Here is a 23,759-nt window from a genome sequence, read left to right on the forward strand (position 1 = left end):
ATTTGGTAAATAAATAACCAAAAAATTTATATTTTGTTGTTTTCTTACTGTACCGAAAATTAACCGAACTGTGACCTCTAAACCGAGGTACGTACCAAACTGACATTTTTGTGTACCGTTACACCCCTGTCAGCTACACGATCCCAGTTGTGTTGGGGTGTGTCGTCGTTTTGTAGCGATCTAAACCTCTTGTAGCCTATCAGACAACTTCCCTGCAAGATTCCCGCCAGAAGAGAAGGAGAAGCTTGTCGCTAAGGGACCGCAGGGTGTTCAGGGGGGGCCTCAGCAGGCGTGTGGCTCGCCATGGGCCGCCGGCCCCAGGGGACCGCCGCGTTTGGCCCCGAGCCTCAAGACAGCAGCTGCCATAAACAAACAGTGCTGAAAGGCGCTGGCTCGGACCCCGGCGCTCGCTCCTTGAGGAGGGCCTGTTGACCCTCGGCCGGCTCATTCAGCCATTGTCCTGCAGGAGACTTGAATGGATGACCCCGCCTTACGCAAGGCAGGGAGCGTGGACAAAGCATCAGTTTTTAGCCATATTTGCTCACAACACCTTGAACACACACAAGGTTGAGTGCTGGCAAATGTTGCAATGCAAAGAAAAAGTTGAGTAAAAGGATTCCACTCTTAGGTCCACGACCCAAAATGGATCGTGAGTTCATGTGTGTTTTGCTCTACATTGTATATAAATTTTACTGGTGTGTAGAACAGAGCTGGGCCATAAAACGATATCAGCATGTATCGCAATAGACACTTAATCGCTATCAATAAATAAAGCGTTCGATTAAAGGTTAGATCTTTGTTTGCATGAACAAAGACACTCGCTGTCTGGTAACCTAGCAACGCAGGAAGTGATCAGCGATCAGAGGGACCGTAGTCAGACCAATGTGGTCTGGGAATCAATCAATCAATCAATCAATGTTTATCCATATAGCCCTAAATCACAAGTGTCTCAAAGGGCTGCACAAGCCACAACGACATCCGCGTTACAGAGTCCACATAAGGGCAAGGAAAAACTCACAACCCCAATGGGACGTCGATGCGAATGACTATGAGAAACCTTGGAGAGGACCGCATATGTGGGTGAATAATATTGTGAAAGTCCAGTCCATAGTGGATCTAACATAATAGTGTGAGAGTCCAGTCCATAGTGGATCTAACATAATAGTGTGAGAGTCCAGTCCATAGTGGATCTAACATAATAGTGTGAGAGTCCAGTCCATAGTGGATCTAACATAATAGTGTGAGAGTCCAGTCCATAGTGGATCTAACATAATAGTGAGAGTCCAGTCCATAGTGGATCTAACATAATAGTGTGAGAGTCCAGTCCATAGTGGATCTAACATAATAGTGTGAGAGTCCAGTCCATAGTGGATCTAACATAATGGTGAAAGTCCAGTGCATAGTGGATCTAACATAATAGTGATAGTCCAGTCCATAGTGGATCTAACATAATAGTGAGAAAGTCCAGTCCATAGTGAATCTAACATAATAGTGTGAGAGTCCAGTCCATAGTGTATCTAACATAATAGTGTGAGAGTCCAGTCCATAGTGGATCTAACATAATAGTGTGAGAGTCCAGTCCATAGTGGATCTAACATAATAGTGAGAGTCCAGTCCATAGTGGATCTAACATAATAGTGTGAGAGTCCAGTTCATAGTGGATCTAACATAATAGTGAGAGTCCAGTTCATAGTGGATCTAACATAATAGTGAGAGTCCAGTCCATAGTGGATCGAACATAATAGTGTGAGAGTGCAGTCCATAGCGGATCTAACATAATAGTGAGAGTCCAGTCCATAGTGGATCGAACATAATAGTGTGAGAGTCCAGTCCATAGTGGATCTAACATAATAGTGTGAGAGTCCAGTCCATAGTGGATCTAACATAATAGTGAGAGTCCAGTCCATAGTGGATCTAACATAATAGTGTGAGAGTCCAGTCCATAGTGGATCTAACATAATAGTGTGAGAGTCCAGTCCATAGTGGATCTAACATAATAGTGAGAGTCCAGTCCATAGTGGATCTAACATAATAGTGTGAGTCCAGTCCATAGTGGGGCCAACAGGAGACCACCTCGATGCAAGTGACAGGTGATTAGGGTTGTATGGTATACCGCTACTGATAAATCGCCGCGGTGGTAATGAATTGAAAACGGTGCGATACTTCCTTTGAAAAATACCGGTATTTTTTTTTGTCATCCGCGCACACACTCACAGAGCGCGCACGGAGAAACAGTGTGGAGAAGAAAAATGGCAAATAAGGGCAATCCTACAGGTGCGTGAAGCACAATATGAAGGCATTTGGGCTTCAAAACTTCAAAAGACGACACTCTAAACACGGAAGCATCGCACGCTTTAAAACGTGCCTCGCCAAAGGTGGAAAGGATTGAAGTATTACCACCTTTGTTTCAAAGCTAGCTAAACAGTTAAATAACAGGTAATAGTTCTTTGTGTATCGTACGATTTTTTGTTAAAATTGAGCCGAAAATGAATGTTATTTGTGGTTCACTTTGTTTTGAAAAGTATCAAAAAGTATAGAAATACTTCTTAGTATTGGTACCAAACTATTGGTTTCAGCTGTGCTCACCCTTTAGAGCACAGCTGTAACTTCCTGGAACTAAACCTGCAGAAAATAGTTCTTCTCAAGTTTGTCTATGTTGACACTATTTTCTTACACTTTATTAAACATTTCTTACATATTTAAGAGATGATTGTTAAGTGTTCAATGTGATTGTAATATTTTGTTGACATTGTTTGAGTGATTTCCACGCTTGTGTCGACAATTCCTTTCTGCCTTGATAGCTGAGGGGATTATAATCAGAGGAAGTTACATTTGAATAAAAATGTTTGCATTTCGCTCCCTGTATGATCAGTGTCAGAGCTTGGTCCGCATTGCCGGTAGTAAGTCGGACACGTTTCCAGTGAGGGTTGGACTCCGCCAAGGCTGCCCTTTGTCACCCATTCTGTTCATAACTATAGCTCTGCCTTCAATACAATAATCCCGGACAGACTCTGCAATAAACTGGACACTCCTGGCCTCCCCCCTCTCACAAACGCCTGGATAAGGGACTTCCTAACGGACCGACCCCAGAATGTGAGACTTGGCCCGCACCTCTCATCCTCCCGCACGCTGAGCATCGGCTCCCCACAGGGCTGTGTGCTGAGCCCCCTCCTCTACTGCCTTTACACCCATGACTGCAGTCCGGCCCACAGTGACAACCTTACCGTCAAGTTCGCCGACGATACCACAGTGGTCGGGCTCATCTCCAGGGGTGACGAGGCTGCCTACAGAGAGGAGGTCCTGAAGCTGACGGCCTGGTCTTCGGAGAACAACCTCGCTCTCAACACCAGCAAGACCAGAGAGATCATCGTCGACTTCAGGAGGAGCAGCGCCGACCCTGCCCCCCTCTACATCAACGGCGAGCGTGTAGAGAGGGTCCACACCTTCAGGTACCTTGGAGTCCACATCTCTAATGACTTCTCCTGGACAGTCAACACCACATCAATCATCAAGAAGGCTCAGCAGCGGCTACACTTCCTTAGAGTCCTCGGGAAGTACAACCTGAAGCCTGACCTGCTGCTGACCTTCTACCGCTCGTCCATCGAGAGCCTGCTGACCTACTGTATTACGGTATGGTACGGCAGCTGCACTGCAGCAGACAGGGAGAGGCTGCAAAGAGTGGTCAAGACGGCTCAGAAGATCATCGGCCGCCCTCTCCCCTCTCTGACGGACATCTACACCTCCCGCTGCCTCAACAGAGCCAGTGCCATCATCAAGGACAGCACCCACCCTGGCTCTGACCTGTTCCACCTGCTGCCCTCTGGGAAGCGCTACAGGTGCATTAAAACCAAAACAAACAGGCTAAAGAACAGCTTCTTCCCCAGGGCCATAACCATCCTGAACGGACTGCCCCATTGTCCCTCATAACTGCCTTCTCTTCGGTGCAATAACCCATTCCACCAACCACCCTGTTTTTTTTTGTTTTTGTTTTTTTTTGTTTTTTTTTCATGTATATATTCATTTCACACCATATTCATTGCACTTCTACATTTTTTATATTTTTATATATGTGCACATTGTTTTTCTAGCATGCACACATCGCACTGTATGGAATGGCCTCAATCTCGTTACCTTGCGTAATGACAATAAAGCTGATTCTGATTCTGATTCTGATTTATAGACAGAATTTCTAGGCGCAGTCAGGGCGTTGAGGGGATCTGGTTTGGTGGCTGCAGGATTAGGTCTCTGCTTTTTGCAGATGATGTGGTCCTGATGGCTTCCTCCGGCCAGGATCTTCAGCTCTCACTGGATCGGTTCGCAGCCGAGTGTGAAGCGACTGGGATGGGAATCAGCACCTCCAAGTCCGAGTCCATGGTTCTCTCTCGGAAAAGGGTGGAGTGCCATCTCCGGGTTGGGGAGGAGATCTTGCCCCAAGTGGAGGAGTCTTGTTCACGAGTGGGGGAAGAGTGGATCGTGAGATCGACAGGCGGATCGGTGCGGCGTCTTCGGTAATGCGGACGCTGTATCGATCCGTTGTGGTGAAGAAGGAGCTGAGCCGGAAGGCAAAGCTCTCGATTTACCGGTCGATCTACGTTCCCATCCTCACCTATGGTCATGAGCTTTGGGTTATGACCGAAAGGACAAGATCACGGGTACAAGCGGCCCAAATGAGTTTCCTCCGCCGAGTGGCGGGGCTCTCCCTTAGAGATAGGGTGAGAAGCTCTGTCATTCGGGGGGAGCTCAAAGTAAAGCCGCTGCTCCTCCACATGGAGAGGAGCCAGATGAGGTGGTTCGGGCATCTGGTCAGGATGCCACCCGAACGCCTCCCTAGGAAGGTGTTTTGGGCACGTCCGACCGGTAGGAGGCCACGGGGAAGACCCAGGACACGCTGGGAAGACTATGTCTCCCGGCTGGCCTGGGAACGCCTCGGGATCCCCCGGGAGGAGCTGGACGAAGTGGCTGGGGAGAGGGAAGTCTGGGCTTCCCTGCTTAGGCTGCTGCCCCCGCGACCCGACCTTGGATAAGCGGAAGAAGATGGATGGGATGGATGGATGTTTGCATTTCATATATTTTTATCCCGCTTCCTATTTTCCATAGGTCATAAAAAATATTGTTAATTATAGCTATCGACCGGGGCTTCACGGTGGAAGAGGGGTTAGTGCATCTGCCTCACAATACGAAGGTCCTGAGTAGTCTTGGGTTCAATCCCGGGCTCGGGATCTTTCTGTGTGGAGTTTGCATGTTCTCCCCGTGACTGCGTGGGTTCCCTCCGGGTACTCCGGCTTCCTCCCACTTTCAAAGACATGCACCTGGGGATAAGTTGATTGGCAACACTAAATTGGCCCTAGTGTGTGGATGATAGTGTGAATGTTGTCTGTCTATCTGTGTTGGCCCTGCGATGAGGTGGCGACTTGTCCAGGGTGTACCCCGCCTTCCGCCCGATTGTAGCTGAGATAGGCTCCAGCGCCCCCCGCGACCCCAAAGGGAATAAGCGGTAGGAAATGGATGGATGGATAGCTATCGACCAATATAAAACACTGGGGATATAGTTTTCAGCCGTATCGCCCCGCCATACTCCGCCAAAAGACTATATTTCATAATTTCACCTTCTTATTGTTTCACTTTCTTTTATAAATATATATATTTTTTCATCCAACTTGAATTTTTATTGTATTTTATTTGCTAAATGTTTTGGACCAAAACAAATGTATGCTTTTAGTCCCAAAAAAAGAAGAAGCACATGTACCTCTCGCTTTGGCGACGTCACCCAATAACAGCTGCCCGCCTCGTCTCCAGTGGGTCCTCCGTCATCGCCAGCCTCGTCTCCAGTGGGTCCTCTGGCGACGCCACCTTCACCTCCGACCCAGCAGCCTGTCCGTCTACTGCGGAGGCGGTCGCCTGTTGTCCGTGCTCCTCATCTTCGTCAGCGAACAGAGGCGCGCAGCAAACAAACAAGCTGACTGGCTAACTTGACAAGCTAATTTAGCTAGCAATGCTAAACAAAACCCGAGCTAAATGGCTAACTTGATGAGCTAAATAGGTTAGTGATGCAAACAAACAAGGTAAATGGCTAACTTGATGAGCTAATCCTCTTAGCAAATCGAGCAAACTAACTAACAGGCTAACTTAGTGAGCTAATTCCGCTTGCAATGCTGTTAAACGAGCTAACTCGATGAGCTAATTCTGCTTGCAATGCTGACAAACAAACTAACTAGCTGACTTGACAAGCTAATTTAGCTAGCAATGCTAAAAAAAACGAGCTAAATGACTAACTTGATGAGCTAAATAGGCTAGTGATGCTAACAAACAAGGTAAATGGCTAACTTGATGAGCTAATCCTCTTAGCAAATTGAGCAAACGAACTAACAGGCTAACTTGACGAGCTAATTTCGCTTGCAATGCTGACAAACAAGCTAACTGGCTAACTTGACGAGCTAATTCTGCTTGCAATGCTAACAAGCTAACTGGCTAACTTGACGAGCTAATTCTGCTTGCAATGCTGACAAACGAGCTAACTGGCTAGCTTGACCAGCTAATTCCGCTTGCAATGCTGACAAACGAGCTAACTGGCTAACTTGACCAGCTAATTCTGCTTGCAATGCTGACAAACGAGCTAACTGGCTAGCTTGACGAGCTAATTCTGCTTGCAATGCTGACAAACGAACTAACAGGTTAACTTGACCAGCTAATTCCGCTTGCAATGCTGACAAACGAGCTAACTGGCTAGCTTGACCAGCTAATTCCGCTTGCAATGCTGACAAACGAGCTAACTGGCTAACTTGACCAGCTAATTCTGCTTGCGATTCTGACAAACGAGCTAACTGGCTAACTTGACCAGCTAATTCTGCTTGCAATGCTGACAAACGAACTAACAGGCTAACTTGACGAGCTAATTCTGCTAGCAATGAAAACAAACAAACTGGCAAACTGAATAAGCTAATTCTGCTAGCAATGCTAAAAAACGAACAAGCTGGCTAACTTGATGAGCTAATTCTGCTTGCAATGCTGATAAACGAGCTAACTGACTTACTTGATGAGCTAATTCTGCTAGCAATGCAAACAAACGTACTAACAGGCTAACTTGACCAGCTAATTCTGCTTGCAATGCTGATAAACGAGCTAACTGGCTAACTTGAAGAGCTAATTCTGCTAGCAATGCAAACAAACAAACTATCAGGCTAACTTGACGAGCTAATTCTGCTAGCAATTCAAACAAACGAACTATCAGGCTAACTTGACGAGCTAATTCTGCTTGCAATGCTGACAAACGAGCTAACTGGCTAACTTGACCAGCTAATTCCGCTAGCAATGCTGACAAACGAGCTAACTGGCTCACTTGACCAGCTAATTCTGCTTGCAATGCTGACAAACGAACTAACAGGCTAAATTGACGAGCTATTTCTGCTAGCAATGCAAACAAACGAACTAACTGGCAAACTGAATGAGCTAATTCTGCTAGCAATGCTAAAAAACGAACAAGCTGGCTAACTTGATGAGCTAATTCTGCTTGCAATGCTGATAAACGAGCTAACTGGCTAACCTGAAGAGCTAATTCTGCTAGCAATGCAAACAAATGAACTATCAGGCTAACTTGACGAGCTAATTCTACTTGCAATGTAAATAATGTAAATAATTCAATGTATATACCCTGATGATTAACTTGTGTGATGACTGTATTATGATGATAGTATATATCTGATAGTATATATCTGTATCATGAATCAGTTTAAGTGGACCCCGACTTAAACAAGTTGAAAAACTTATTCGGGTGTTACCATTTAGTGGTCAATTGTACGGAATATGTACTTCACTGTGCAACCTACTAATAAAAGTCTCAATCAATCGATCAAAGACAAACGAGTTAACTGGACGAGCTAATTCTGCTTGCAATGCTGACAAACGAGCTAACTTGATGAGCTAATTCTGCTAGCAATGCAAGCAAACTAACTAACTGGCAAACTGAATGAACTAATTATGTTAGCAATACTAAAAAACGAACAAACTGGCTAACTCAAAGAGCTAATTCTGCTCGCAATGCAAACAAACGAACTAACTGGCAAACTGAATGAGCTAATTCTGTTTGGCGACCCTCCACCAAGTCCTCCCTCCGCCCTCCCTTGATTACAAACTTGCGTAATTTTCCTTTTCCCATCTGGAATCCATTTTGTTTGGACATCCTGTCACACCCTTGTGACTATCTTAGACTTGTATTGTTTTTTCCCCCCCATGTGTGTGGTGTTTGAGTTCCTGTCCAGTGCTCTTATTTTGTAGTTTTACTCCTTCTGTCTTTCCACTGTGTACCGGCTCCCACACCTGGCAATCAGTCTCCTTTTTCAGTCCTTCTGGAAGAAACTGCCGGATCATCGCACTGCACTACTATGCTCTGCCTATAGATCAGCAAAGGAAGTGTGTCTTGAGCCCTAACTAGCTGCACTCGCCTTCTTTTGTTTTTTGTTTTCTACTCTTAGTTGCGTGTTCTCCCACTCCCTCGTGATGCGTTTTCCTTTGTAGAATATTATTTCTACTCACCATCGCTTGTGACAGCGCCACCTTGGACGTATGCTCACCGTGCATTCTTAGTAATGCTAATTAAAAAATATTTTACCATTAATTTGATGGTGCGGTTAAACATTTTATTTTCTGCAGACATAAATGCTTCGACTTCCACTACCTCTAAGGTCTTCATGCCGTCTAAAAGAAGGATTGTGTGTGTGTTGCATGCTGGCAATTAAGGATTAAACAGCTACAAACTTTAAAAATAAAAAACTTCACGTAAAAGGAGTAAATATGGTTTACGGAGAGCAAAGCCTCTTACAAGTTCTCAAAGTCGCAGTCAAAGTTGGTCATCCGGCACAGGATGTACTTCCACTGGCGGTCCCTGCGAGCAAAGACGGAGACAAGGTCGGGTCAGATGAAGCGGCAAACACTTGTGAGAGTCGAGGTCGGACCTGAGCACCCCGCTGAAGGTGGTCTGAGCTCCTCGGATGAAGTAGCCGTAGGTGGGAACCACCAGCTCGGCCTCCTCGTGGTACTGTTCCGGAATGTCGCTGGTCTTCCTGTGAAAAGCAAGGCGGGATTGTTCTGGAAATACTCTCGAAGGGCTTGAAAATAATATTTGACTCAACACTCTGACATCACATGGACAAAGATAAGACCTTCTGGAGGAAACTTCTGTGGTCAGATGAAACAAAAATGGAGCTGTTTGGCCACAATACCCAGCAATATGTTTGGAGGAGAAAAGGTGAGGCCTTTAATCCCAGGAACACCATTCCTACCATCTAACATAATAGTGTGAGAGTCGAGTCCATAGTGGATCTAACATAATAGTGTGAGAGTCCAGTCCATAGTGGATCTAACGTAATAGTGTGAGAGTCCAGTCCATAGTGGATCTAACGTAATAGTGTGAGAGTCCAGTCCATAGTGGATCTAACATAATATTGTGAGAGTCCAGTCCATAGTGGATCTAACATAATATTGTGAGAGTCCAGTCCATAGTGGATCTAACATAATATTGTGAGAGTTCAGTCCATAGTGGATCTAACATAATAGTGTGAGAGTCCAGTCCATAGTGGATCTAACATAATAGTGTGAGAGTCCAGTCCATAGTGGATCTAACATAATAGTGTGAGAGTCCAGTCCATCGTGGATCTAACATAATAGTGTGAGAGTCCAGTCCATAGTGGATCTAACATAATAGTGTTAGAGTCCAGTCCATAGTGGATCTAACATAATAGTGTGAGAGTCCAGTCCATAGTGGATCTAACATAATAGTGTGAGAGTCCAGTCCATAGTGGATCTAACATAATAGTGTGAGAGTCCAGTCCATAGTGGATCTAACGTAATAGTGTGAGAGTCCAGTCCATAGTGGATCTAACGTAATAGTGTGAGAGTCCAGTCCATAGTGGATCTAACGTAATAGTGTGAGAGTCCAGTCCATAGTGGATCTAACATAATAGTGTGAGAGTCCAGTCCATAGTGGATCTAACGTAATAGTGTGAGAGTCCAGTCCATGGTGGATCTAACGTAATAGTGTGAGAGTCCAGTCCATAGTGGATCTAACATAATAGTGTGAGAGTCCAGTCCATAGTGGATCTAACATAATAGTGTGAGAGTCCAGTCCATAGTGGATCTAACATAATAGTGTGAGAGTCCAGTCCATAGTGGATCTAACATAACAGTGTGAGAGTCCAGTCCATAGTGGATCTAACATAATAGTGTGAGAGTCCAGTCCATAGTGGATCTAACGTAATAGTGTGAGAATCCAGTCCATAGTGGATCTAACATAATATTGTGAGAGTTCAGTCCATAGTGGATCTAACATAATAGTGTGAGAGTCCAGTCCATAGTGCATCTAACATAACAGTGTGAGAGTCCAGTCCATAGTGGATCTAACATAATAGTGAGAGTCCAGTCCATAGTAGATCTAACATAACAGTGTGAGAGTCCAGTCCATAGTGGATCTAACATAATAGTGTGAGAGTCCAGTCCATAGTGGATCTAACATAATAGTGTGAGAGTCCAGTCCATAGTGGATCTAACGTAATAGTGTGAGAGTCCAGTCCATAGTGGATCTAACGTAATAGTGTGAGAGTCCAGTCCATAGTGGATCTAACATAATAGTGTAAGAGTCCAGTCCATAGTGGATCTAACATAATAGTGTGATAGTCCAGTCCATAGTGGATCTAACATAATAGTGAGAGTCCAGTCCATAGTGGATCTAACATAATTTTGTGATAGTCCAGTCCATAGTGGATCTAACATAATAGTGAGAGTCCAGTCCATAGTGGATCTAACATAATTTTGTGAGAGTTCAGTCCATAGTGGATCTAACATAATAGTGTGAGAGTCCAGTCCATAGTGGATCTAACATAATAGTGTGACAGTCCAGTCCATAGTGGATCTAACATAATAGTGTGAGAGTCCAGTCCATAGTGGATCTAACATAATAGTGTGAGAGTCCAGTCCATAGTGGATCTAACATAACAGTGTGAGAGTCCAGTCCATAGTGGATCTAACATAATAGTGTGAGAGTCCAGTCCATAGTGGATCTAACATAATAGTGTGAGAGTCCAGTCCATAGTAGATCTAACGTAATAGTGTGAGAGTTCAGTCCATAGTGGATCTAACATAATAGTGTGAGAGTCCAGTCCATAGTGGATCTAACATAATAGTGTGAGAGTCCAGTCCATAGTCGATCTAACATAATAGTGTGAGAGTCCAGTCCATAGTGGATCTAACATAATAGTGAGAGTCCAGTCCATAGTGGATCTAACATAATAGTGTGAGAGTCCAGTCCATAGTGGATCTAACATAATAGTGTGAGAGTCCAGTCCATAGTGGATCTAACATAATAGTGTGAGAGTCCAGTCCTCGTGGTACTGTTCCGGAATGTCGCTGGTCTTCCTGTGAAAAGCAAGGTGGGATTGTTCTGAAAATACTCTCGAAGGGCTTGAAAATAATATTTGACTCAACACTCTGACATCACATGGACAAAGATAAGACCTTCTGGAGGAAAGTTCTGTGGTCAGATGAAACAAAAATGGAGCTGTTTGGCCACAATACCCAGCAATATGTTTGGAGGAGAAAAGGTGAGGCCTTTAATCCCAGGAACACAATGCCTACTGTCAAGCATGGTGGTGGTAGTATTATGCTCTGGGCCTGTTTTGCTGCCAATGGAACTGGTGCTTTAAATGGGACAATGAAAAAGGAGGATTACCTCCAAATTCTTCAGGACAAGCTAAAATCATCAGCCCGGAGGTTGGGTCTTGGGCGCAGCTGGGTGTTCCAACAGGACAATGACCCCAAACACACGTCAAAAGTGGTAAAGGAATGGCTAAATCAGGCTGGAATGAAGGTTTTAGAATGGCCTTCCCAAAGTCCTGACATAAACGCGTGGACAATGCTGAAGAAACAAGTCCACATTTAGCTGAACTGCACCAATTTTGTCAAGACCAATGATTGGTCAGTTTGCAAGAAGGCAGCCCCAGAAAGCCAATCAATGAGCTTGTGGGCGGTCTAAAAGGGACAGCTTTTCAGCCTGACCGCTGGTTTTCCGCCTGGCACAAGTGTTTGACTTGCCTCTATTCAATAGTGTCACATTATTTTCGGACATTCAAAAGTGCAGGGGGTGGTAAAAACTGCCTTTTGAAAGAATGCGGGGGGACATGACTGCTCTGTAAACATTTTTTTTTTAAATACAATAAAATAAACAAATACAATAAATTAATTAAATAAATAAAAAATAAAAATAGTTTGTGATACTGAGCCACCAATCACTTTTTTAAATACAATAAAATAAACAAATACAATAAATTAGTTAAATTAAAATTAAAAAAATAATAATAAATAGTTTGTGATACTGATCACTTCCCAGCTCATCCAATAAAATAGGATCAAATGAAATAAGTGACGTACATGCAGGCGTAGGGACACCGGCGCTCGTAATAGCAGCAGTAGAACTGCCACTCCCGGTCCAGGAGGCCCTCAAAGTATTTGCTCTGCACGCCCGCCACCAGCCCGTTACGAGTGCAAGTGGACGTCCTGCAAAGACAAGGTGAGACATTTATTGAAAGAAATGTGTTGGACTTTCTTTCACACACTGCAGCTTGTACTTGTGAACCATCCAGGGAAGCAAAGATCTTCTACTTGTACTTGTGAACATCCACAAGTACAAGATCTTGTACTTGTGGATGTGAACATCCAGGGAATGAAAGCAGCCTCAGCGAGTGCAGACGTTTGTCATGGAAACATGGCCTCCACGGGCCCACGGCGTCTAGCAGCTGACAGGGGCAGGGTGGGGGTGCAGGGGGGGGGGGGGGGGGGGGGGGGGGACGTCTCCAGCGGCGTGCATTGAGACAAACAGCAGCTCTTCTAAAGGTGTGGCGCTAATACACTTCCATGGAAGGCAGTGGAAGAGAGTGGCAGGAAATGTAGAGGAGGATACTTTCTCTCAAAGGCATCATGCTCATACATCTCATGTCTGACAGCCTTTTATCATCACATTATGTGTTATCATCAAATTTGTGCCAGATTACAGTAGAAGTATCATGTCTGATGACATTTTATCATCAAATATGTGCCAGGTTACAGTAGAAGTATCAAGTCTGATGACATTTTATCATCAAATATGTGCCAGGTTACAGTAGAAGTATCATGTCTGATGGCGTTTTATCAACAAATTTGTGCCAGGTTACAGTAGAAGTATCATGTCCGATGACATTTTATTATCAAATATGTGCCAGGTTACAGTAGAAGTATCATGTCTGATGACATTTTATCATCAAATATGTGCCAGGTTACAGTAGAAGTATCATGTCTGATGACATTTTATCATCAAATTTGTGCCAGATTACAGTAGAAGTATCATGTCTGATGACATTTTATCATCAAATTTGTGCCAGATTACAGTAGAAGTATCATGTCTGATGACATTTTATCATCAAATTTGTGCCAGATTACAGTAGAAGTATCATGTCCGATGGCGTTTTATCAACATATATGTGCCAGGTTACAGTAGAGGTATCATGTCTGGTGGTGTTTTATCAACAAACTTGTGCCAGATTACATTTTACCATCATATATGTGACAGATTACAGTAGAAGTTTCATGTTTGATGGAGTTAACCATCAAATATGTGACAGACTACAGTAGAAGTATCATGTCTGATGGCGTTTTATCAACACATTTGTGTCAGATTACATTTTACCATCAACTTTGTGCCAGATTACAGTAGAATTTCATGTTTGATGACATTTTACTATTACATTTGTGCCAGATTACAGTAGAAGTTTCATGTTTGATGACATTTTACCATTACATTTGTGCCAGATTACAGTAGAAATTTCATGTTTGATGACATTTTACCATTACATTTGTGCCAGATTACAGTAGAAGTATCATGTCTGATGACATTTTACCATTACATTTGTGCCAGATTACAGTAGAAATTTCATGTTTGATGACATTTTACCATTACATTTGTGCCAGATTACAGTAGACGTTTCATGTCTGATGACATTTTACCATTACATTTGTGCCAGATTACAGTAGAAGTATCATGTTTGATGACATTTTACCATTACATTTGTGCCAGATTACAGTAGAAGTTTCATGTTTGATGACATTTTACCATTACATTTGTGCCAGATTACAGTAGAAGTTTCAGGTCTGATGACATTTTACTATTACATTTGTGCCAGATTACAGTAGAAGTTTCATGTCTGATGACATTTTACCATTACATTTGTGCCAGATTACAGTAGAAGTTTCATGTTTGATGACATTTTACCATTACATTTGTGCCAGATTACAGTAGAAGTATCATGTCTGATGACATTTTATCATCAAATTTGTGCCAGATTACAGTAGAAGTATCATGTCTGATGACATTTTATCATCAAATATGTGCCAGGTTACAGTAGAAGTATCATGTCTGATGACATTTTATCATCAAATATGTGCCAGGTTACAGTAGAAGTATCATGTCTGATGACATTTTATCATCAAATATGTGCCAGGTTACAGTAGAAGTATCATGTCTAATGACATTTTATCATCAAATATGTGCCAGGTTACAGTAGAAGTATCATGTCCGATGACATTTTATCATCAAATATGTGCCAGATTACAGTAGAAGTATCATGTCTGATGGCGTTTTATCAACATATATGTGCCAGGTTACAGTAGAAGTATCATGTCTGGTGGTTTTTTATCAACAAACTTGTGCCAGATTACATTTTACCATCATATATGTGACAGATTACAGTAGAAGTTTCATATTTGATGGAGTTAACCATCAAATATGTGACAGACTACAGTAGCAGTTTCATGTTTGATGACATTTTACCAAGACATTTGTGCCAGGTTACAGTAGAAGTATCATGTCTGATGGCGTTTTATCAACACATTTGTGTCAGATTACATTTTACCATCAATTTTGTGCCAGATTACAGTAGAATTTCATGTTTGATGACATTTTACCATTACATTTGTGCCAGATTACAGTAGAAGTTTCATGTTTGATGACATTTTACCATTACACTTGTGCCAGATTACAGTAGAAGTTTCATGTCTGATGACATTTTACCATTACATTTGTGCCAGATTACAGTAGAAGTTTCATGTCTGATGACATTTTACCATTACATTTGTGCCAGATTACAGTAGAAGTTTCATGTCTGATGACATTTTACCATTACATTTGTGCCAGATTACAGTAGAAGTTTCATGTCTGATGACATTTTACCATTACATTTGTGCCAGATTACAGTAGAAGTTTCATGTTTGATGACATTTTACCATTACATTTGTGCCAGATTACAGTAGAAGTATCATGTCTGATGACATTTTATCATCAAATTTGTGCCAGATTACAGTAGAAGTATCATGTCTGATGACATTTTATCATCAAATATGTGCCAGGTTACAGTAGAAGTATCATGTCTGATGACATTTTATCATCAAATATGTGCCAGGTTACAGTAGAAGTATCATGTCTGATGACATTTTATCATCAAATATGTGCCAGGTTACAGTAGAAGTATCATGTCTGATGACATTTTATCATCAAATATGTGCCAGGTTACAGTAGAAGTATCATGTCTGATGACATTTTATTATCAAATATGTGCCAGATTACAGTAGAAGTATCATGTCTGATGACATTTTATCATCAAATTTGTGCCAGATTACAGTAGAAGTATCATGTCTGATGACATTTTATCATCAAATATGTGCCAGATTACAGTAGAAGTATCATGTCTGATGGCATTTTATCATCAAATTTGTGCCAGATTACAGTAGAAGTATCATGTCTGATGACATTTTATCATCAAATTTGTGCCAGATTACAGATTACAGTAGAAGTATCATGTCTGATGACATTTTATCATCAAATATGTGCCAGATTACAGTAGAAGTATCATGTCTGATGACATTTTATCATCAAATTTGTGCCAGATTACAGTAGAAGTATCATGTCTGATGACATTTATCATCAAATATGTGCCAGGTTACAGTAGAAGTATCATGTCTGATGACATTTTATCAACAAATTTGTGCCAGGTTACAGTAGAAGTATCATGTCTGATGGCGTTTTATCAACAAATTTGTGCCAGGTTACAGTAGAAGTATCATGTCTGATGGCGTTTTATCAACAAATTTGTGCCAGGTTACAGTAGAAGTATCATGTCTGATGACATTTTATCATCAAATATGTGCCAGGTTACAGTAGAAGTATCATGTCTGATGACATTTTATTATCAAATATGTGCCAGACTACAGTAGAAGTATCATGTTTGATGGCGTTTTATCAACAAATTTGTGCCAGGTTACAGTAGAAGTATCATATCCGATGGCGTTTTATCAACAAATTTGTGCCAGGTTACAGTAGAAGTATCATGTCTGATGACATTTTATCATCAAATATGTGCCAGGTTACAGTAGAAGTATCATGTCTGATGACATTTTATCAACAAATTTGTGCCAGGTTACAGTAGAAGTATCATGTCTGATGGCGTTTTATCAACAAATTTGTGCCAGGTTACAGTAGAAGTATCATGTCTGATGACATTTTATCATCAAATATGTGCCAGATTACAGTGGAAGTATCATGTCTGATGACATTTTATCATCAAATATGTGCCAGGTTACAGTAGAAGTATCATGTCTGATGACATTTTATCATCAAATATGTGCCAGATTACAGTAGAAGTATCATGTCCGATGGCGTTTTATCAACATATATGTGCCAGGTTACAGTAGAGGTATCATGTCTGGTGGTGTTTTATCAACAAACTTGTGCCAGATTACATTTTACCATCATATATGTGACAGATTACAGTAGAAGTTTCATGTTTGATGGAGTTAACCATCAAATATGTGACAGACTACAGTAGAAGTATCATGTCTGATGGCGTTTTATCAACACATTTGTGTCAGATTACATTTTACCATCAACTTTGTGCCAGATTACAGTAGAATTTCATGTTTGATGACATTTTACTATTACATTTGTGCCAGATTACAGTAGAAGTTTCATGTCTGATGACATTTTACCATTACATTTGTGCCAGATTACAGTAGAAGTTTCATGTTTGATGACATTTTACCATTACATTTGTGCCAGATTACAGTAGAAGTATCATGTCTGATGACATTTTATCATCAAATATGTGCCAGGTTACAGTAGAAGTATCATGTCTGATGACATTTTATCATCAAATATGTGCCAGGTTACAGTAGAAGTATCATGTCCGATGGCGTTTTATCAACAAATTTGTGCCAGGTTACAGTAGAAGTATCATGTCCGATGGCGTTTTATCAACAAATTTGTGCCAGGTTACAGTAGAATTATCATGTCCGATGGCGTTTTATCAACAAATTTGTGCCAGGTTACAGTAGAAGTATCATGTCTGATGACATTTTACCATCAAATATGTGCCAGGTTACAGTAGAAGTATCATGTCTGATGACATTTTATCATCAGATTTGTGCCAGGTTACAGTAGAAGTATCATGTCTGATGACATTTTATCATCAAATATGTGCCAGGTTACAGTAGAAGTATCATGTCTGATGACATTTTATCATCAAATATGTGCCAGGTTACAGTAGAAGTATCACGTCTGATGACATTTTATCATCAAATATGTGCCAGGTTACAGTAGAAGTATCATGTCTGATGACATTTTATCATCAAATATGTGCCAGATTACAGTAGAAGTATCATGTCTGATGACATTTTATCATCAAATATGTGCCAGGTTACAGTAGGAGTATCATGTCTGATGGCGTTTTATCAACACATTTGTGTCAGATTACATTTTACCATCAACTTTGTGCCAGATTACAGTAGAATTTTCATGTTTGATGACATTTTACCATTACATTTGTGCCAGATTACAGTAGAAGTTTCATGTTTGATGACATTTTACCATTACACTTGTGCCAGATTACAGTAGAGGTTTCATGTCTGATGACATTTTACCATTACATTTGTGCCAGATTACAGTAGAAGTTTCATGTCTGATGACATTTTACCATTACATTTGTGCCAGATTACAGTAGACGTTTCATGTCTGATGACATTTTACCGTTATGTGTGTAATATGTTTCATCATCAAATATGTGCCAGATTACAGTAGAAGTTTCATGTTTGATGACATTTTACCATTACATTTGTGCCAGATTACAGTAGAAGTTTCATGTCTGATGACATTTTACCGTTATGTGTGTAATATGTTTCATCATCAAATATGTGCCAGATTACAGTAGAAGTTTCATGTTTGATGACATTTTACCATTACATTTGTGCCAGATTACAGTAGAAGTTTCATGTCTGATGACATTTTACCATTACATTTGTGCCAGATTACAGTAGAAGTTTCATGTCTGATGACATTTTACCATTACATTTGTGCCAGATTACAGTAGAAGTTTCATGTCTGATGACATTTTACCGTTATGTGTGTAATATGTTTCATCATCAAATATGTGCCAGATTACAGTAGAAATTTCATGTTTGATGACATTTTACCATTACATTTGTGCCAGATTACAGTAGAAGTTTCATGTCTGATGACATTTTACCGTTATGTGTGTAATATGTTTCATCATCAAATATGTGACAGACTACAGTAGAAGTTTCATGTTTGATGACATTTTACCAATACATTTGTGCCAGATTACAGTAGAAGTTTCATGTCTGATGACATTTTACCGTTATGTGTGTAATATGTTTCATCATCAAATATGTGCCAGATTACAGTAGAAGTTTCATGTTTGATGACATTTTACCATTACATTTGTGCCAGATTACAGTAGAAGTTTCATGTCTGATGACATTTTACCATTACATTTGTGCCAGATTACAGTAGAAGTTTCATGTCTGATGACATTTTACCGTTATGTGTGTAATATGTTTCATCATCAAATATGTGCCAGATTACAGTAGAAGTTTCATGTTTGATGACATTTTACCATTACATTTGTGCCAGATTACAGTAGAAGTTTCATGTCTGATGACATTTTACCATTACATTTGTGCCAGATTACAGTAGAAGTTTCATGTCTGATGACATTTTACCAATACATTTGTGCCAGGTTACAGTAGAAGTATCATGTCTGATGGCGTTTTATCAACACATTTGTGTCAGATTACATTTTACCATCAATTTTGTGCCAGATTACAGTAGAATTTCATGTTTGATGACATTTTACTATTACATTTGTGCCAGATTACAGTAGAAGTTTCATGTCTGATGACATTTTACCATTACATTTGTGCCAGATTACAGTAGAAGTTTCATGTCTGATGACATTTTACCATTACATTTGTGCCAGATTACAGTAAAAGTATCATGTCTGATGACATTTTACCATTGCATTTGTGCCAGATTACAGTAGAAGTATCATGTCTGATGACATTTTATCATCAAATATGTGCCAGGTTACAGTAGAAGTATCATGTCTGATGACATTTTATCATCAAATATGTGCCAGGTTACAGTAGAAGTATCATGTCTGATGACGTTTTATCATCAAATATGTGCCAGGTTACAGTAGAAGTATCATGTCTGATGACATTTTATCATCAAATATGTGCCAGATTACAGTAGAAGTATCATGTCCGATGGCGTTTTATCAACATATATGTGCCAGGTTACAGTAGAAGTATCATGTCTGATGACATTTTATCATCAAATATGTGCCAGGTTACAGTAGAAGTATCATGTCTGATGACATTTTATCATCAAATATGTGCCAGGTTACAGTAGAAGTATCATGTCTGATGACATTTTATCATCAAATATGTGCCAGATTACAGTAGAAGTATCATGTCTGATGGCGTTTTATCAACAAATATGTCAGTAGAAGTATCATGTCTGATGGCGTTGTATCAACAAACTTGTGCCAGATTACATTTTACCATCATATATGCGACAGACTACAGTAGAAGTATCATGTCTGATGACATTTTATCAACTTGATGAGCTAATTCTGCTCGCAATGCTAACAAACAAGCAACTGGCTAAATTGATTAGCTAATTCTGCTAGCAATGCTAAACAAAAAAGTAACTGTCTAACTAGACAAGCTCATTCAGCTAGCGATGCTAAAGAAAACCAGCTAAATGGCTAACTTGATGAGCTAATTAGGTTAGCAATGGTAAAGAAAACTAGCTAAATGGCTAACTTGATGAGCTAATTAGGTTAGCAATGCTAACAAACAAGGTCAATGGCTAACTTGATGAGCTAATAAGGTTAGCAATGCTAAAGAAAACTAGCTTAATGGCTAACTTGATGAGCTAATTAGGTTAGCATTGCTAACAAACAAGGTCAATGGCTAACTTGATGAGATAATTAGGTTAGCAATGGTAAAGAAAACTAGCTAAATGGCTAACTTGATGAGCTAATTAGGTTAGCAATGGTAAAGAAAACTGGCTAAATGGCTATCTTGATGAGCTAATTAGGTTAGCAATGCTAACAAACAAGGTCAATGGCTATCTTGATGAGCTAATTAGGTTAGCAATGGTAAAGAAAACTGGCTAAATGGCTAACTTGATGAGCTAATTAGGTTAGAAATGCTAACAAACAAGGTCAATGGCTAACTTGATGAGCTATTTAGGTTAGCATTGGTAAAGAAAACTAGCTAAATGGCTAACTTGATAAGCTAATTATGTTAGAAATGCTAACAAACAAGGTCAATGGCTAACTTGATGAGCTAATTAGGTTAGCAATGCAAACAAACAAGGTCAAAGGCTAACTTGATAAGCTAATTGGGTTAGCAATGGTAAAGAAAACTAGCTAAATGGCTTGGTAAAGAAAACTAGCCAAATGGCTAACTTGATGAGCTAATTAGGTTAGCAATGCAAACAAACAAGGTCAATGGCTAACTTGATGAGCTAATTAGGTTAGCATTGGTAAAGAAAACTAGCTAAATGGCTAACTTGATAAGCTAATTAGGTTAGCAATGGTAAAGAAAACTAGCTAAATGGCTATCTTGATGAGCTACTTAGGTTAGCAATGGTAAAGAAAACTAGTTAAATGGCTTGGTAAAGAAAACTAGCCAAATGGCTAACTTGATGAGCTAATTAGGTTAGCAATGCAAACAAACAAGGTCAATGGCTAACTTGATGAGCTAATTAGGTTAGCATTGGTAAAGAAAACTAGCTAAATGGCTAACTTGATGAGCTAATTAGGTTAGCAATGGTAACAAACAAGGTCAATGGCTAACTTGATGAGCTAATTAGGTTAGCAATGGTAAAGAAAACTAGCTAAATGCTAACTTGATGAGCTAATTAGGTTAGCATTGCTAACACGCAAGGTCAATGGCTAACTTGATGAGCTAATTAGGTTAGCAATGCTAACACACAAGGTTAATGGCTAACTTGATGAGCTAATTAGGTTAGCAATGCTAACAAACAACGTCAATGGCTAACTTGATGAGCTAATTAGGTTAGCAATGCTAACACGCAAGGTCAATGACTAACTTGATGAGCTAATTAGGTTAGAAATGCTAAAGAAAACTAGCTTAATGGCTAACTTGATGAGCTAATTAGGTTAGCAATGCAAACAAACAAGGTCAATGGCTAACTTGATGAGCTAATTAGGTTAGCATTGGTAAAGAAAACTAGCTAAATGGCTAACTTGATGAGCTAATTAGGTTAGCAATGGTAAAGAAAACTAGCTAAATGGCTATCTTGATGAGCTACTTAGGTTAGCAATGCTAACACGCAAGGTCAATGGCTAACTTGATGAGCTAATTAGGTTAGCAATGGTAAATAAAACTGGCTAAATGACTAACTTGATGAGCTAATTAGGTTAGAAATGCTAACAAACAAGGTCAATGGCTAACTTGATGAGCTAATTAGGTTAGCAATGGTAAAGAAAACTAGCTAAATGGCTAACTTGATGAGCTAATTAGGTTAGAAATGCTAACACGCAAGGTCAATGGCTAACTTGATGAGCTAACTAGGTTAGCAATGGTAAAGAAAACTGGCTAAATTGCTAACTTGATGAGCTAATTAGGTTAGCAATGGTAAAGAAAACTAGCTAAATGGCTAACTTGATGAGCTAATTAGGTTAGCAATGCTAATAAACAAGGTCAATGGCTAACTTGATGAGCTAATTAGGTTAAAAATGCTAAAGAAAACTAGCTTAATGGCTAACTTGATGAGCTAATTAGGTTAGAAATGCTAAAGAAAACTAGCTTAATGGCTAACTTGACGAGCTAATTAGGTTAGCAATGCTAATAAACAAGGTCAATGGCTAACTTGATGAGCTAATTAGGTTAGAAATGCTAAAGAAAACTAGCTTAATGGCTAACTTGATGAGCTAATTAGGTTAGAAATGCTAAAGAAAACTAGCTTAATGGCTAACTTGATGAGCTAATTAGGTTAGCAATGCTAACACGCAAGGTCAATGGCTAACTTGATGAGCTAATTAGGTTAGCAATGGTAAAGAAAACTAGCTAAATGCTAACTTGATGAGCTAATTAGGTTAGCATTGCTAACACGCAAGGTCAATGGCTAACTTGATGAGCTAATTAGGTTAGCAATGGTAAAGAAAACTAGCTAAATGGCTAACTTGATGAGCTAATTAGGTTAGCAATGTTGGCATCAGTGATGGCAGCAAGAAATATATTTAAAAAGTAGTGATGTGGATGGAAATAAGTAAGTCTTGTCAAATGTTTATGCGTGGATTATTTTGTCCAAACCACGGCAAACTGGTCATGTGACCTTTTTCTTGTGCGCTAATGAAGACCTTGTTGTGGAAAGGTGACAAGATGACCTCATGGTTGCATGAAAGGAGGTACATACCACTCCAGGCCACCACGGTTGATGTCGTCCCACCAGCAGTCCGTGGGGGCCCCCAGGCCCTCGGGGGTGGGCTGGCATTCGAAGCTCCACAAGCGGTCCGAGCCGTCCCTCTGGCTGAAGTAGCTCCTGGCGGCCACCAGGACCTCGCCGTGCGGACACTGGAAGTTGAAGCCCTGGCGGTAGCCGTTGACCCAGCCCATGTCCTGGTGGTCGTGCAGGTCCTGGGACTGGGCCCGGGCCGCGGAGGCCAGCAGGGACCAGACCAGCGCCACCAGAGCAGGATTCATGTCGAAGGAAGCAAGTCTGACCCGCTAACTCCCTGCTGCCTGGCTTTTTAAAGCCCTCCCAGAAGAAAAAACCTGGGCGCTCCAGATGTTTGGCATCCAGCTGCCATGTAAACGAGCTGGGAGGAGTCGGGATCCAAAAGTGGACCTCATTGGACATTTTAAGGTGGACTCTGCAAAAAGAAGGCAGGCAAAGTGTCAGCGCCGCTAAGGCCAGCACCTTAAAACTTCAGATGCACTTCTAATATTGACGTCATGCTTTGTTTGTGAGGCCTTGGAGTGAGCGCTCGCTCACGTGTTAACAATCTTTGCCATGTGTTCCTCCGCCTCAAAGCCTCCATAGAAACTCTCTTTTTGGACCCAGAAACAGATATGAAAGCCATAGAAAATGGATGAAAATGTAATGAGCTCCAAATGTCCAAGTCCTGGAACCAAGAACCAAGAACCAAGACTTTACTGTAACGTGGCATTTCGATGGAGCCAAAGTTGCTTCAAACACAGCCGCAGGAACAAAACATGACAAACAACAGCATGAACACAAAACATGACAAACAACAGCATAAACACAAAACATGACAAAGAACACCAAAAACACACAACATGACAAACAACACTACGAACAAAAAAAATGACAACTCCATGAACACAAAACATGACAA

At 40.8% G+C, this 23,759-nt stretch overlaps 1 protein-coding gene across 1 annotated transcript; it reads right to left on the reverse strand.

The window, feature by feature from the left end:
* Nucleotides 1-8,655: 8,655 nt before the first annotated feature.
* Nucleotides 8,656-23,229, reverse strand: dpt (dermatopontin). The gene is made up of 4 exons (XM_061978632.2): nucleotides 22,817-23,229; nucleotides 12,415-12,540; nucleotides 8,949-9,056; nucleotides 8,656-8,878 (listed from the first exon to the last, which is right to left on the reverse strand). The coding sequence occupies exons 1-4, from the start codon at nucleotides 23,101-23,103 to the stop codon at nucleotides 8,812-8,814; spliced, it is 588 nt and encodes a 195-aa protein (XP_061834616.2). The 5' UTR covers nucleotides 23,104-23,229; the 3' UTR covers nucleotides 8,656-8,811.
* Nucleotides 23,230-23,759: the final 530 nt, after the last annotated feature.

This window comes from Nerophis lumbriciformis, linkage group LG18 (genome assembly GCF_033978685.3).
Source record: "Nerophis lumbriciformis linkage group LG18, RoL_Nlum_v2.1, whole genome shotgun sequence".
Lineage (NCBI taxonomy): Eukaryota > Metazoa > Chordata > Actinopteri > Syngnathiformes > Syngnathidae > Nerophis > Nerophis lumbriciformis.